This window comes from Oncorhynchus clarkii, chromosome 19 (genome assembly GCF_045791955.1).
Source record: "Oncorhynchus clarkii lewisi isolate Uvic-CL-2024 chromosome 19, UVic_Ocla_1.0, whole genome shotgun sequence".
Classification (NCBI taxonomy): domain Eukaryota; kingdom Metazoa; phylum Chordata; class Actinopteri; order Salmoniformes; family Salmonidae; genus Oncorhynchus; species Oncorhynchus clarkii.
The window spans coordinates 31,115,363-31,132,204 of NC_092165.1; the positions used below are offsets into that span (position 1 = coordinate 31,115,363).

Consider the following 16,842-nt stretch of genomic DNA (forward strand, 5'->3'; position numbering starts at 1 on the left):
CTAGGAAAAAGGTCTCAGACCGAAACGTTGATATTATAAACAACAACGTAAAGAGGTTTTCGTGTCTGCAAGGGTATATTTTAAGAAAAACTAACACTATAAAAACAAAAAAAAGTCATGCAATTGAAATGTCAATATAATGACATTTACATGATGCCCTGATCGTGAGTAAAGTGTCCAGTGGCTGAATAGTTTGTTTGTGACTGTGGGAAGTGGGAGCAGTCCAGTTGATTAGCCAGAGCAGTGTGGGTTGTGTGGTATCTGCTTCTCATACAGCATCATACTCTACATACCAATGCAAATACCAAACAAACCAACCACACAAAATACCCTTGAATGATTTCCTTTTTGTTATTACTTTTCATCCAGGATGCACGGGGGCCCAGCTGGAGTTAAATATCAGATTGTGTTCCTATCATGTGTGTTCCCCTCAAGTTCTTTTTAAATATATATTTTGTCGTTGATGCCTTCAGAAAGACAAAACAGAGATTCCTCTGCGAGTTAGTTCTCTTCTCCTCATAAACATGGACTGAGTGCTGAGATGCTGACGCTGTAATTCTGCTGGTTCATTTCCCTGTTCGACTGACTCACTGACAATAGGCCCCAGATGTTCCAACAGGTTAGCTGACTAATCATGTCTTTACGGTAGCATGTTTGTGTGGGACGTGAAAAAGGCCACCGGTGAAAGGAAGGGAAAGGGGATACCTAGTCAGTTGTCCAACTGAATGTATTCAACTGAAAATGTGTCTTCCGCCTTTTAACCCAACCCCTCTGAATCAGAGAAGTGCAGGGTGCTGCCTTAATAGACATCCACGTATTCGGCGCCCGGGGAACAGTGGGTTAACTGCCTTGCTCAGGGGCAGAATGACAGATTTTTACCTTGTCAGCTCGGAGATTCGATCCAGCAACCTTCTGGTCCAACGCTCTAACCACTAGGCTACCTGCCGCACCCTGATTAACTGCATGGGTGTGTCCCAAATGACACCTTATTCCCTATTTAGTGCACTACTTTTGAACAGGGCCCAGAGATGACATTGTAGTTATGCTCATGACGAAGCTACTATTAAGTGAAGCCTGCCATCAAGGCCAGCTCGCTACTGTTTATAGAAGTTTCTGTGGGACACACCGTAAAGTGGCCAGACCTCTCCCAGTATGCACATCATGTTCTGGTCAAAAGCACATCTGGGGAAAAAAAATCTGCCTAAAACAATCTGCCTAAAAACACAACCATTAAATTACCATTAAAGTTGGGCTTTTCCATAACCCTTGTATTGAGTAACTTTTTGACTATCTTGTAAATGATCTCTGGGTTCTGGAAAAGTCCTTTCTAAATTCAATGTCTACTTTTTATTACAGTGTAACAGTGCTATTACATATCAACTCTCCCCTCCCTCCCTCCCTCCCTCCCTCCCTCCCTCCCTCCCTCCCTCCCTCCCTCCCTCCCTCCCTCCCTCCCTCCCTCCCTCCCTCCCTCTCTCCCTCCAGCCACCTCTTCAGCCACAAGATGGACGCCCGGTACCCTGACACGGTGGCTGTATCATATGACCCTGCGAGCCGCTGGCTGTCCTGTGTCTACAACGACCACAGCCTGTATGTGTGGGACGTACGGGACCTCAGGAAAGTGGGCAAGGTCTACTCCGCCCTCTACCACTCGGCTTGCGTGTGGAGCGTCGAGGTAAGGGCAGGGAGGGGAGGCCTGGAGGAATATGTTGCGTTGCAAAGCCTTCGTCAGGGCATTCTGAAACCTGGTTGAGTGTATGTGTATCGTATCACTCCTTACTCCTTGTATACAGAGGCTTATTTTACATGTAGAAAAGAAACAAGATACCCGTTGCACACTGTTGAATGATGCTCTCGTTTATGTTGTTGGGTGCAGCACAGCATTCAACGGTGTGCGGGTATCTTATTCTGTAGTGCCATTTTTCAACCCCGCAGCTGGAATGTGCGTATACTAGTTTAGAACTGTTTCCGTGTCCTATGTACTTTTTTGTTTTAGGTGTATCCAAAATGTATCTGTATGAATGTTTACATCATCTCTTCCAGACGCCAGGTCTACTAATGTTCCATGTTCTGTGTACCTGGACAGGTGTACCCGGACAGGGTAAGTGATGGTGAGCAGCCCTGTCTGCCTCCAGGCTCCTTCCTCAGCTGCTCCTCAGACAACACCATCCGTCTCTGGAACACTGACGGTCACAGCACCACCCTCAGCCGCAACGTCATCAGCAACGTACGTCTGTCTTTCAACACACCCTGTAACTCCTGCTAGCTCACCAGCTCCCCCTCCTCTAACCGCAACCCCCACCCTCCTCAGCTGCCTGCAACGTATGTCTCACACACTCCCGTCGAGCTAGATAACTCCTGATCTCAACACGAGTGGCTGCTGATTTGAGTTTTGATAGATAGGTTCCTCTCCTCCTTGAGTAGAACAACTATGAATGCATAGTTATGCTGTGAGAGGGGGACACTGACTCTGCAGCACACACAACCACCTGACAGAGATCGATTGATGGTGAATCTACAGTGTATGGTTTTCTCAGCTAATAACCCGTCCCTCCACTTCTCTCTCTCTCCAGGACCTCCAGAAGATCATCTACATGGACAACAACACGGCCGGCCTGCTGGACACAGAGTGCCTCAACTCGGGGAACGGAGAGAAGGCCGACCCCCAGACCTCAGAGACCAGGACGGGCATCAGGACCATGTGTGTGAGCCCCGACGGGCAGCACCTGGCGTCGGGCGACCGCACCGGCACCTTGAGGTACTGTTGGAGAAAAATAGTGTTTGTTCGCACACATGCAGTTCCAAGTCTATGGAAGAAACGATAGTAGAACGAGAAAATCTGGTACATTGGTAGTCTTGATTACTCTACAAACAATTCAATGGATCTTGTTTAAGCAATCAATGTTTGGGTTAGTAGACCTTCATCCGGGGAAAACACTGAGGTACAGTACCTCTCCCATGCCTTCCTAGAGGGAGCCTTGTTTTGAGTCTCCACCCTTCAGGCATCAGCACCTCTGTCCTAATTCAATTAACTTAATTAGACTCCTGGGAGGGTGTGTGTTCTCAGAGCTGTGTTTTTCAAATTAGTTTATTTAACCTTTATTTAACTTGGCAAGTCAGTTACGAACAAATTCTTATTTACAATGATGGCCTACCCCAGCCAAACCCTAACCCGGTTGATGCTGGGTAAATTGTGCACTGCCCTGTCTGACTCCCAATCACTGTGTTTGTTAAATTGGGGTTAGAGGAGGTTAGAGTCCTTTCAGTAGCAGCAACCCTGCCCCTGACTGCGTCTTTCCACATACAGTTGAAGTCTGAGGTTTCCATACACCGTAGCCCAATACATTTAAACTCAGTTTTACACAATTCCTGACATTTAATCCTAGTAAACATTCCCTGTCTTAGGTCAGTTAGGATCACCACTTTATTTTAAGAATGTGAAATGTCAAGATAATAGTAGAGAGAATGATTATTTCAGCTTTTATTTATTTCATCAAATTCCCAGTGGGTCAGAAGTTTCCATACACTCAATTAGTATTTGGTAACATTGCCTTTAAATTGTTTAACTTGGGTCAAATGTTTCCGGTAGCGCTCCACAAGCTTCCCACAATAAGTTGGGTGAATTTTGGCCCATTCCTCCTGAGAGAGCTGGTGTAACTGAGTCAGGTTTGTAGGCCTCCTTGCTCACACACGCAGTTCTGCCTACAAATTTTCTATAGGATTGAGGTCAGGGCTTTGTGATGGCCACTCCAATACCTTGTCTTTCTTGTCCTTAAGCCATTTTGCCACAACTTGGGAAGTATGCTTGGGGTCATTGTCCATTTGGAAGACCCATTTGTGACCAAGCTTTAACTTCCTGACTGATGTCTTTACATGTTGCTTCAATATATCCACGTAATTTTCCCGCCTCATGATGTAATCTATTTTGTGAAGTGCACCAGTCCCTCCTGCAGCAAGCACCCCCACAACATGATGCTGCCACCCCCTTGCTTCAAGGTTGGGATGGTGTTCTTCGGCTTGCAAGCCTCCCCCTTTTACCTCCAAACATAACGATGGTCATTATGGCCGAACAGTTCTATTTTTGTTTCATCAGACCAGAGGACATTTCTCCAAAAAGTATGATTATTTGTCTCCATGTGCAGTTGAAAACCATAGTATGGCTTTTTTATGGCAGTTTTGGAGCAGTGGCTTCTTCCTTGCTGAGCAGCCTTTCAGGTTATGTCGATATAGGACTCGTTTTACTGTGGATATAGATACTTTTGTACCTGTTTCCTCCAGCATCTTCACAAGCTCCTTGATTGTTGTTCTGGGATTGATTTGCACTTTTCTCACCAAAGTACGTTCATCTGTAGGAGAAAGAATAGAATGCGTCTCCTTCCTGAGCGGTATGACGGCTGCGTGGTCCCATGGTGTTTATACTTGCGTACTATTGTTTGTATAGATGAACGTGGTACCTTCAGGCGTTTGGAAATTGCTCCCAAGGATGAACCAGACGTGTGGAGGTTTTTTCTGAGATCTTGACTGATTTCTTTTGATTTTCCCATGATGTCAAGCAAAGAGGCACTGAGTTTGAAGGTAGTTCTTGAAATACATCCACAGGTAAACCTCCAATTGACTCAAATGATGTCAATTAGCCTATCAGAAGCTTCTAAAGCCATGACATTATATTTTGGAATTTTCCAAGCTGTTTAAAGGCACAGTAAACTTCTGACCCACTGGAATTGTGATACAGTGAATTATAAGTGAAATAATCTGTCTGTGAACAATTGTTGGAACAATTACTTGTCATGCACAAAGTAGATATCCTAACCTACTTGCCAAAACTATAGTTTGTTAACAAGACATGTGTGGAGTGGTTGAAAAACAAGTTTTAATGACTCCAACCTAAGTGTATGTAAACTTCCGACTTCAACTGTAACTGGATGGGATGGATGCACCATGGCTAGATCACTAATGACCCGGTGAACACCAAGGCTACTTGTTGTAAATTAGAATGTCACACAAAATTTAATGATGGCGGTCTACTCTGCATTCTACTGCGGCCCTGTGGTGTCTGTGTAGAGAGACTCAGCTGTGCTGTAAACCATATGTGGTCCTCCCAAAAAAGTAGTGTTTGTTGTGTTAAGGACTAATAAAGTACTATTCTAATTGCTGTTGCAGAATCCATGAGCTGGTGAGCATGGAGGAGATTCTGAACGTTCAGGCCCACGACTCTGAGATCCTTTGTCTGGAATACTCCAAGCCTGAGACGGGTAAGTCAGACAGTGGCTTTCCCTCTCCTGGGAGGGAATTAAAGAGACACCATGGTTAATGATACTACTGGAGTTATAAACCACCTTCATCAACCTCCCATTGACTTGTGAAACAAACCACTTCAGAGCTCCCGCAAGTTATAAGAAGGATGGGTTGTGAATTGACGTTCCCAATGAACACAGTGAAATCAAAGCTCTAAATAGGCATTTGTGCAATAGAATGGAACTCTCAAAGCACTCTAGAAGTTAGTTATTTTAGTAATTTTCAATGTAAAAAATGTTTAGGGGGTGGATCAGCTTTAATATTGCAGATAGTTTGTGGCTTCTATCAATGTCATTGTCTGCATCATTTCCAATCCCCCATCCTTTGTTATTTTCTCCTAACCCTATCACCCCTATCTCTAATTGGAGTTAACTAATGGACAACAACAACTAGGCTTTTACTTCCAGCTTATACATACTATATACATTTTACAGACAAAGTATAGTTTTACATTAGTTATCTTCTATTTTTGTCCCACCCTTCAGCTCCCCTCAACCCGTCCCATCTATCTCTGAACACCATGTAGTTTTGATTTGCAAAACATTCTAATAACCTGTTTTCGCTTTGTCGTTATGGGGTATTGTGTGTAGGTTTATGAGGACATTTTTGTATTTAATCCATTTTAGAATAAGGCTGTCACGTAACAAAATGTGGAAAAGGGAAGGGTTCTGAATACTTTCTGAATGCACTGTAGTGCACTACTTTTGACGAGGGCCCATAAGGTTGTCGTAGTGCACTATATAGGAAATAGGGTACCATTTGGGACGCATCTAGGGGCTCATCTGTTAATAGGAGTATTAATGACATTAAGATTCTCTCAGTGGATCATTCCTCTCTAGGCCATTTGTTGGTGGTTGCCACCACATACACAGAGGGGAAGATAGAAGGGCTAAGAATAAACCCAATACACTGACACGCCCTCTGGCCGCCGCCCTGCACTTTACATTAACACCTCCAGGGTGCTAATATTCAGAGCTGTTACTTACCATTGTCCTGCAGAACTGCTGTGTTCAGGTAGCCTGCCTGCCTACTGTCATAGAAATATAATTAAGGGACAAAGCCTCCCGCAGACCACGGCAATTTGACTGGACCACCCATGGGTGCCCTCGATATGCTCAATACGTTTTAAGTCTAGCGCTTGCCCTTGCTATTGTATCTTGCTGGGAACAAGGTTAACACAGTCACAAAGCTGCCAGATCCAGGATCGATGTGCAATCTCAGCAAGGAGAGGATAAGCTAAATAGATAGTGCTTTTCATTTACTCAGTTGAATCAAGTTGGAAATTCAATCAAGTCCCTCGGTAGAGTGCTTTAAATTCACTTTTGATTAACAATTCACATGGATATTGAGTTCAGTCAGCTCATTGGTATTAGGCTAATATAATCACATTTGTTGACCATGTGGAGTGCAGTCACTCCACATAAGCACTGCATGTTGCACATGCAAATAGCTGTAGAGTCATCTATAAATAAACTAATAAAATATTTAGAAAGCAGTTTAATCTAGTTTTCCAGTATGATTTTGGTGAGAAATATTGGACTTGACCTAGCTGAGGATATTTCATATCCCTCTATGCAGGCGATCCCTACATGGCTCATGCTTGGCATACCGTAGTACTGCTCTCATTTCTCAGTGAGTCTCTAAGGAAAAAGAGAGTTTGCACTGCTGTGTCCTCTCGTTAATAGATTACCGTTAACAGGGATAAAGGTAATACAGATGGAGGTTCTTCATTCGATCACCCTGGTGCAGGAGAACTTTCCTGCATTGCAGAAAATGGCAAACTTGTAATGTATTTGAAGTTTAAAAAGGCTTCTGAAGTTTTCAATTTCCACTTTGAAATTTCAGGCTTGATTTTACGAAAAATGTATCAACCCCTACAAAAATGTCAATGAATTATAATCCACTTAATTGAAATGTCCTGTTGCTACAGGATTATTTTCCTTCTGTAGCAAACTAGCTCAAATTAAGATCCTACGTCTGTAGCAAGTAGCACGCTTTAAGAGGTTACAGTGAGTCCACACGTGGCATTGCTATGTCAGGGAGCAGTCTGCGGAGCACATGTTCACCACTGTACTCAACAGGATGCATTATGGCTGTTAAAAACATGAAAGACCACTCGCTGTAATGAAACAGGTTTACCACCACTAAGATGGAGAACAGGTGTTGGCTGTTGGAAAGTTGCTGATGTCCTGTTGTGTGTGTTTATGTTATATCTGGCAGGTCTGAAGCTACTAGCCACAGCTAGTCGAGACCGTCTGATCCATGTGCTGGATGCAGAGCAGGAGTACAGCCTGCTGCAGACGCTGGACGAACACTCCTCCTCCATCACCGCCGTCCGATTCGCTGGTGAGACGCGCAGACGACCTTTGACCCTTTACAACATCCCGCCAACCCGCCCCCCTTTACCTCAAACTCTCAAGTCTCCATCCCTTAACTGTTATATTAGTTAATGTAACTTAGACTTTTGGCATGTCATGGAAGTGTCAAGTGTGGCGCTAGCTCGCTGTTTGAAGTTAACATGGTTGCTATTGTCGTAATAACAGTGCTTCTTCTCTTTCAGCCAATGACGGCAAGGTGAGGATGATCAGCTGTGGCGCTGACAAGAGCATCTACTTCCGCACAGCGCAGAAGGTAAAGGCCGCTATACACACACACGCGCTGCTCCAGAACAGCTGTTGCTGCGGCTAAACTAAGTTTGGAGGACTGATGCTTTTGTACCACGTCTTGGCAATATTTCATGATCTTCTTCTCTCAGCATATTTCGGCAATGGACCACATTTTTAATCTTGGCTCAGCCAACCCCTACTGTATATTGAGATATTTCATTTGAAAATCCTTGTTGCTTACAGCTAATTAATTACACTCTAAGTGGCCTATTTAATAATGACACTTTTTCTCAAAGGCTTTCTGTGTCATCCTATCTGTTATATACCCAAAGTCCCCTGCCAACTTGCTGCAAATAAATGCTCTCCCCCTCCCGTGTTCCTCGCCCATTGCTTATGAGGGTCACAGTGACATTTTCACAAGGCTGCTCTACAAAAATAGTCAAATTCCTGACCCAGGGGGCTCAGAGGGCCCTCAAGACTAGGCTACTATAAAGGCATCAGCATGCTTCAGTAGCTTGAAAAACGAGAAAACAGCGGCAATAGTACTGTTTGTCCATTTTGAGACGCTGTAGCCAGTATACACATCCTCAAAATAGTCAGAATTAAGATAACTCAAGAAATCTGTCATTCATTATGACGTTTTTGCCGAATAGATATTTGTTGCGCAATTTTAAATTTAACTAAGATGTTTGGTGCAGTATTTTTCTATGAAAAAGTGGTCTCTCGTTGAATGACAACAAAGACTATTGACGAATTCCCACTGTTGACCAATCACTGACGAAGGGGCGTAGACTTCGGCTCGGAACTTCGGCTTGCCTCCAGAAAATGTTTTGTGTGCCTGAACAGCTGAAAAAACCCTCACTGAAGTCCAAAACGAGACGAACAAAAACATCACAAAATGTTGTCATAATATACAGAGTTTGCACTGGGATGCATACAGTGGTTGCTCCACTAAAAGTTTTGCGAATATGCTGTGGGACTTAGAGGTAATTTGTGGTTTAGTACGGTACCCTGCGTGACCACTTCATTGCTCCAGACCAGCGCAAGGGGGAGTTAGAGCACTGATTATGCTTTTGTGTCCTACTGTGTCTTTAACTGACAGTGAATGGGCGACTTAACCTAAATAGAAACTGATAATTGTGCACGACTTCACTATTACTTACTAAAACTGTTGTTACACTAAGGTTTTTATTCTTTTATTTTGTAGGATTATTTTGACCTTTCTGGTCACGTTGTACAGCGCCTGAGTGGTGCAATGGAATAAGACACTGCATAGCAGGGCAAGCTGTGTTTCTCCAGATGCTGGTTCAATACCCATGCTGGCCTCGACTAGGAGACCCATGAGATGACTGTAGGTTTTTGGTTTCTCTTCCTCTAAAACCAGAAAAAAATAATTCTAAATAACAAACTAGCTTTATTTACAAATGAGTAACAATGTCTCACCCCATGTTCAAGAATGGCTTTTTTCTCGCTCATTTGACGTTATTTGAAAACTAAACCATCTCCAAAATATTGTTATTTCTTAAACAAAGCGATTATTATTATTATTCATTTAGAATTATATAAAAGCCCTTTGGATATTCTCACAGATATGTTATTAACCCTGTTATTAGCAGGAATATATAAACTCAGCAAAAAAAGAAACGTCCTCACTGTCAACTGTGTTTATTTTCAGCAAACTTAACATCTGTAAATATTTGTTTGAAAACAATAAGATTCAACAATTGAGACATAAACTGAACAAGTTCCACAGACATGTGACTAACAGAAATGGAGTAATGTGTCCCTGAACAAATGGGGGTTCAACATCAAAAGTTACAGTCAGTATCTGGTGTGGCCACCAGCTGCTTTAAGTACTGCAGTGCATCTCCTCCTCATGAACTGCACCAGATTTGCCAGTTCTTGCTGTGAGATGTCAGCCCACTCTTCCACCAAGGCACCTGCAAGTTCCCGGACATTTCTGGGGAGAATGACCTTAGCCCTCACCCTCCGATCCAACAGGTCCCAGACGTGCTCAATGGGATTGAGATCCGTGCTTTTCGCTGGCCATGGCAGAACACTGAAATTCCTGTCTTGCAGGGAATCACGCACAGAACAAGTAGTATGGCTGGTGGCATTGTCATGCTGAAGGGTCATATCAGGATGAGCCTGCAGGAAGGGTACCACATGAGGGAGGAGGATGTCTTCCCTGTAACACACAGTGTTGAGATTGCCTGCAATGACAACAAGCTCAGTCCAATGATGCCTTGATACACCGCCCCAGACCATGACGGACCCTCCACCTCCAAATCGATCCCGCTCCAGAGTACAGGCCTCGGTGTAACGCTCATTCCTTTGACGATAAACGCGAATCCGACCATCACCGCTGGTGAAACAAAACCGCGACTCGTCAGTGAAGAGTACTTTTTGCCATTTTTTTGCCCTGGCCACATCTGCAGTCCTCATGCCTCCTCGCAGCATGCCTAAGGCACATTCACGCAGATGAGCAGGGACCCTGGGCATCTTTCTTTTGGTGATTTTCAGAGTCAATAGAAAGGCCTCTTTAGTGTCCTAACTGTGACCTTAATTGCCCACCATCTGTAAGCTGTTAGTGTCTTAACGACCGTTCCACAGGTGCACATTCATTAATTGTTTATGGTTCATTGAACAAGCATGGGAAACAGTGTTTAAACCCTTTACAATGAAGATCTGTGGAGTTATTTGGATTTTTAAGAAATTATCTTTGAAAGACAGGGTACTGAAAAAGTTATATTTATTTTTTTGCTGAGTTTATATTGGTCATATTGGTCATGGCTCCCGAGTGGTGCACAATAGGATTGCCTTGCAGCTCTCCAGCTGTATCCACTAAAAGCATGCGATGTTCAAGGCACGAGGGCCGAGGGCACAGGATGGGCCGCAGAGCCGCGCACAGAAGATGGACCTAGGCCATTGGGGAGGGTGGCTGGACCACCACCCCGCCACACTGGATAGCACAGAGCAACACTTTAAGGGGCATTGCACTAGTAATGGCGCTGACTAGGGAAACGTTGCCGCTGTTCTTAGTGCCAGTCTGCACTTTCAAACTAAAGCAATGTAACTAATAATGGCATCTTTATGCTTTCGTTAATAAAATAATGATAAAAATACTCTTTCAAAATGCCAATGTTTATTTAGTAATGGATCCATAATGGTTTACTATGGGAATAAATATCACTGAATTACAGAAATGTTGGAACGAAGTTGTCTAATAAAGTTAAACAAATAGTTGCTTACTGGAAAATACTCTTTCAAACACACATGGTCATGTTGTACATCGCTATTAGCAGATAGCTGGACAATAAGCTTGCCTAGAAGGAGGGTAGGGGGAGAATTCTATCCTCAAATGTATTTCTGAGTTAGGTTGGCTGTATCACAACCGGCCGTGATTTGTTGCAATTTCAGTTTAATCCACCAGAAAAGACAAAACAAATAATACCACAAAAAGTATTATCATGGATGACATCCGACCGTGATTGGGATTCCCATAGAGCGGCGCACAATTGGCCCAGCGTTTCTCTCCCTCTAAAAACAGAAATAAATTCTTTGGCCTTTACAAATATTATTTTGGCCTTCATTTAGATTACAATTGCTCTTTTTTTATTTATTTTTTTAACAAAATCACCTCCGAAATATTGTTATATATTATCAAGTTGATGACACAGTCATATAGCCGGCACCTACATAAACCTGAGTGACTCACTCATTCATGGTTTTGGATCCAAATAAATAAGTACCAACATTCTTTCTGATAGTCTTTAATAAAGAAATGGTGGTTGATGAAAATGATAATTTTGGTTATCCTGACCTGGACACCATGTACAGTATTATAATAGCCCATTATGGGCTATTAGCAGGACAATATACCTTTACCAACACCTCTCTGTATTTTGATATACTGGCCTCCCCAGTGGCCCCATCCACAAGTCACCACATCGCAATGCAAAATGCCTTGCTGCAGATTCCCGTGGCGGCCACCACCAGGAGACCCATGAGGCGGCTTTTGGTTTCAATTTAGAATCCTCAAATCCTCTATATGTAATTATTGGCGGGGAGTCACGTCATATTTTTTTATATACTGTAGGCCTACCGTAGGCGACATGAGTCTCACTAGTGTTGAGTAATGTGCTGTTAAAAGTGGTGTAGGTCTTATTTATTTAAAGAGCATATTGAAGTTAGAAGCAATAGGATTTAAAGCAATAGCCTACAACTATTTTAGCACCATTTCGCGTTGCTCTGAGACAAGATTGGGGAATGGTCTAGATAAATCAATGAGATTTTTATTTTCACTGAATCTCCGTTTGGATATTGGTTAGACTACAATTGTACAATTAGGGTGTATAAATGTTATGCTCTTAGTGTAACCTTTATTTAACAAGGCAAGTAATTTAACCTCTCTGGACGCTAGCTTCCCACCTGGCCAAAAGCCAGGGAAAATGCAGAGTACCATATTCAAACAAATTACTATAAAAATCTAACTTTCATTAAATCACACATGCAAGATAGCAAATTAAAGCTACACTTGTTGTGAATCCAGCCAACATGTCAGATTTCAAAAAGGCTTTTCGGCGAAAGCAAACGATGCTATTATCTGAGGATAGCACCTCCGTAAATAAAGAGAGAAAAGCATATTTCAACCCTGCAGGCGTGACACAAAACGCAGAAATAAAAATATAATTCATGCCTTACCTTTGACGAGCTTCTATTGTTGGCACTCCAATATGTCTATAAACATCACAAATGGTCCTTTTGTTCATTTAATTCCTTTCGATATATATCCAAAATGTCCATTTATTTGGCGTGTTTGATCCAGAAAAACACCGGTTCCAACTTGCGCAACGTGACTACAAAATATCTCAAAAGTTACCTGTAAACTTTGCCAAAACATTTCAAACTACTTTTGAAATACAACTTTAGGTATTTTTTAACGTAAATAATCTATAAAATTGAAGACGGGATGATCTGTGTTCAATACAGGAGGAAAACAAACTGTAGCTAGCTTTCTGGTCACGCTCCTCTATCTGGTGACATCCAGTGGAAGCGGTAGGAACTGCAAGAAGGTCCCTTAGAAATTTGGATTCCCAATGAAAACCCATTGAAAAGAGTGACCTCAAAAAAAGAAATCTGAATGGTTTGTCCTCGGGGTTTCGCCTGCTAAATAAGTTATGTTATACTCAGACATGAGTCAAACAGTTTTAGAAACTTCAGAGTGTTTTCTATCCAAATCTACTAATAATATGCATATCTTATCTTCTGGGAATGAGTAGCAGGCAGTTGAATTTGGGCATGCATTTCATCCGGACGTGAAAATACTGCCCCCTGTCACCAAGAAAATAAGAACATATTCTTATTTACAAGGACAGCCTACTCCTTCCTCCCCGGCGTGCCCACACGACACAGCGATTCTTTAGCCAAATAGCCAAGTACTGTAGCCTACTCCCGACCGTCACGTTGTACAGCTCCATATTTTCCGTTCCATCTTAATGGAAACCCAGAGGGTTTTCATGTTTCTTGGAATAGAAACACCATAATGTTAATCAAATTAATTAAGCTAAATTTCTTAAAATCAGTCCCATGTACTATGTTCTTACGGAAAAAGGTTTTACATTTTCTAGTACTACCTCTATTGAAGGCTTTCAAATGCATCTCAAAGATGGTAGTCCTCTAGTAGTCAAACTTGCACTAACTAGCATTAATGGTACCAGTGGTTCACATTTAAATAACGTGCCACAGTACGCTGCAACTTTTAAAGGACGAACCACTGTACAATGACCCATTCTAACTACAGTTGAAGTCAGAAGTTTACATACACTTATGTTGGAGTCATTAAAGCTAATTTGTCAACCACTCCACAAATTTCTTGTTAGCAAACTATAATTTTGGCAAGTCGGTTAGGACATCTACTTTGTGCGTGACACAAGTAATTTTTCAAACAATTGTTTACAGACAGATTATTTCACTTATAATTCACTGTATCACAATTCCAATGGGTCAGAAGTTTACATGCACTAAGTTGACTATGCCTTTAAACAGCTTGGAAAATTCCAGAAAATGTCATGGCTTTAGAAGCTTCTGATAGGCTAATTGACATAATTTGAGTTAATTGGAGGTGTACCTGTGGATGTATTTCAAGGCCTACCTTCAAACTCAGTGCCTCTTTGCTTGACATCATGTGAAAATCAAAAGAAATCAGCCAAGACCTCATAAAAAAAATTGTAGACCTCCACAAGTCAGGTTCATCCTTGGGAGCAATTTCCAAATGCCTGAAGGGACCACGTTCATCTGTACAAACAATAGTTCGTAAGTATAAACACCATGGGACCACGCAGCCGTCATACAGCTCAGGAAGGAGATGCGTTCTGTCTCCTAAAGATTAACGTACTTCGGTGCAAATAGTCCCTATCGGTCCCTAACAGCCAAGGACCTTGTGAAGATGCTGGAGGAAACAGGTACAAAAGTATCTATATCCACAGTAAAACAAGTCCTATATCGACATAACCTGAAAGGCCGCTCAGCAAGGAAGAAGCCACTGCTCCAAAACCGCCATAAAAAGGCCAGACTACGGTTTGCATCTGCACATGGGGACAAAGATCGTACTTTTTAGAGAAATGTCCAGTGGTCTGATGAAACAAAAATCTAACTGTTTGGCCATAATGAACGTCGTTATGTTAGGGGGAGGCTTGCAAGTCAAGCTTGGTCACAAATGGGTCTTCCAAATGGACAATGACCCCAAGCATACTACCCAAGTTGTGGCAAAATGACTTAAGGACAATAAAGTCAAGGTATTAGAGTGGCCATCACAAAGCCCTGACCTCAATCCCATAGAACATTTGTGGGCAGAACTGAAAAAGCGGGTGCGAGTAAAGGAGGCCTACAAACCTGACTCAGTTACACTAGCTCTGTCAGGAGGAATGGGCCAAAATTCACCCAACTTATTGTGGGAAGCTTGTGTAAGGCTACCTGAAACGTTTGACCCAAGTTAAACAATTTAAAGGCAATGCTACCAAATACTAATTGAGTGTATGTAAACTTCTGACCCACTGGGAATGTGATGAAAGAAATAAAAGCTGAAATAAATTATTCTCTCTACTATTATTCTGACATTTCACATTCTTAAAATAAAGTGGTGATCCTAACTGACAGGGAAGAAAGACAGGGAATTGTTACTGGGATTAAATCTCAGGAATTGTAAACAACTGAGTTTAAATGTATTTGGCTAAGGTGTATGGAAACCTCCGACTTTGTATGTCTGCCAAAACTCTCATTACTCACTGGAGCATTTACAGTAGTGTTAATGGTCTAGCATGGCAGTGAGTGACTGACCTGTTTTAACCTCTGGTTATGTTAACATCTTGTTTTGTTCACAGTCAGATGAAGGAACAGTGTTTACCCGCACCCACCACATCGTACGCAAGACGACGCTGTATGACATGGATATCGACCCCACCAGGAAGTACGCCGCTATTGGTTGTCAAGACCGCAGCGTTAGGTGGGGGCCTAGTCTACCTGTCCTTGCTTGTCTGTCTCTGTTTCTCTCGATGACTTTATATTGTTAGGTTCTAATTCTTCGAGCAAAACACTCAACAGACATTATGAAAGCGTAACCAAGTGTATTTCTTCCCTGAGGATCGATTCAGCATTCAGACAAAACATGTTTACACCACAAGTATATATATACTCCAATTTAGGCACTCCTTCTCTCTGATCCTTACATATTTTATGGTTTGACAGGAAGACAAAGTAATAGGGTAATAAACCGTCATTTCTCCCTTAAGGGGATCTGACCTGACCTCAACCTCTCATTTGCCTAATCCACAGACGTCCATCCGTATCCCCTATAGCAATCCTGTGACTTCCTCCTGTCCACCCAACATCCACCCATCTGGATCCTACAGATAACCATTCACTTCTGATGTAAAAACCAGTCTCTTTCACCCCTCAGATACTATACTGCTCAGTATAACAATGTTCCAAGTTTAACCCAGAATCTAACCGTATGGATTTGTGTTTCTGTGTACGTGTGTTTGTATGTCAGTGTTGGTGTGTGTGTGTGCGTGCGTGTATCCATGTGTACGCATGTGTGCGTGTATATATTAGTGTCTGTGCACGTGTGTGTCTTCGTGAGTACGTGTGACCTCTCTCCCTCAGTAATCTGCCAGACTGTGCAGTCATCCCTCCCTAGCAGGTGGATTATCCCTTAACTCAGGTGTTGTCGACACAGGACGGATGAGATTGAGGGCCTTGCCCCCGGCTCGTTCTGTCTTTAGCTATCTGCAGCTACAGACATGCTGCTGTCCATGTGCCTGACCTGAGTTTATCCTACTCGTGCCTCGGTCTGCCTGCCTACACAAGTGTTTCCATCTTTCACTCACATACTCCACCTTGTGTCAACAACAGTAACAACATGCTATGAAAGTCAACCATAAAATCAACCATAATGGAGAAAATTCAAACAATCACCTTCAAATTATGTTAACAACCACCCTCGGGTTATAGTGTACAGCTTTATTTATCAGTTGGTGTAAATTGGAGGAATGTGGGAGAGTAGTACAACAGTCCAAAAAGGGCTTTCCCTCAGCTGGAGATACTTTAAGTCAACTGTAAACACACCTCATGCTGCTATGAAAACTAGGACATCTCACGGCACTTTAATGATAAATGTAGGTTGTAGAGTTAAAGGGCTTTTGTTTAACAGGCTCTGGTTTGTTCCTTATATAACTAAGCAGCAGTGCCTAAAAGTGAGAACCAATGGTTGACTGGCTGCCCTCAGCCCACACTCTGCCAACTCCTCCCAAGGTTGGCTGGGCCCTGGCTGGGCCTTGTGGGTGGTTGTCTGCCAGCTGGTGGCTGCTGGTCTTTCCTTCCTGCACTTCGTGGAAATACACCAGTTAGACTGTTAGTGACCCCATGTGGTCAGCTGGGGAGA

The 16,842-nt window shown here is 42.7% G+C and overlaps 1 protein-coding gene across 4 annotated transcripts in view; it reads left to right on the forward strand.

The window, feature by feature from the left end:
* The window catches only part of LOC139375030 (mitogen-activated protein kinase-binding protein 1-like), a 75,675-nt gene that overhangs the window by 43,544 nt on the left and 15,289 nt on the right, over positions 1–16,842 (forward strand). For all 4 annotated transcript variants that reach the window (XM_071116398.1, XM_071116396.1, XM_071116399.1 and 1 more), the window contains 7 exons: positions 1,486–1,675; positions 2,087–2,227; positions 2,574–2,758; positions 5,161–5,252; positions 7,516–7,641; positions 7,856–7,926; positions 15,284–15,405. In XM_071116398.1, the coding sequence (XP_070972499.1) occupies positions 1,486–1,675; positions 2,087–2,227; positions 2,574–2,758; positions 5,161–5,252; positions 7,516–7,641; positions 7,856–7,926; positions 15,284–15,405 (927 nt within the window). The remainder of the gene's footprint in view (positions 1–1,485; positions 1,676–2,086; positions 2,228–2,573; positions 2,759–5,160; positions 5,253–7,515; positions 7,642–7,855; positions 7,927–15,283; positions 15,406–16,842) is intronic.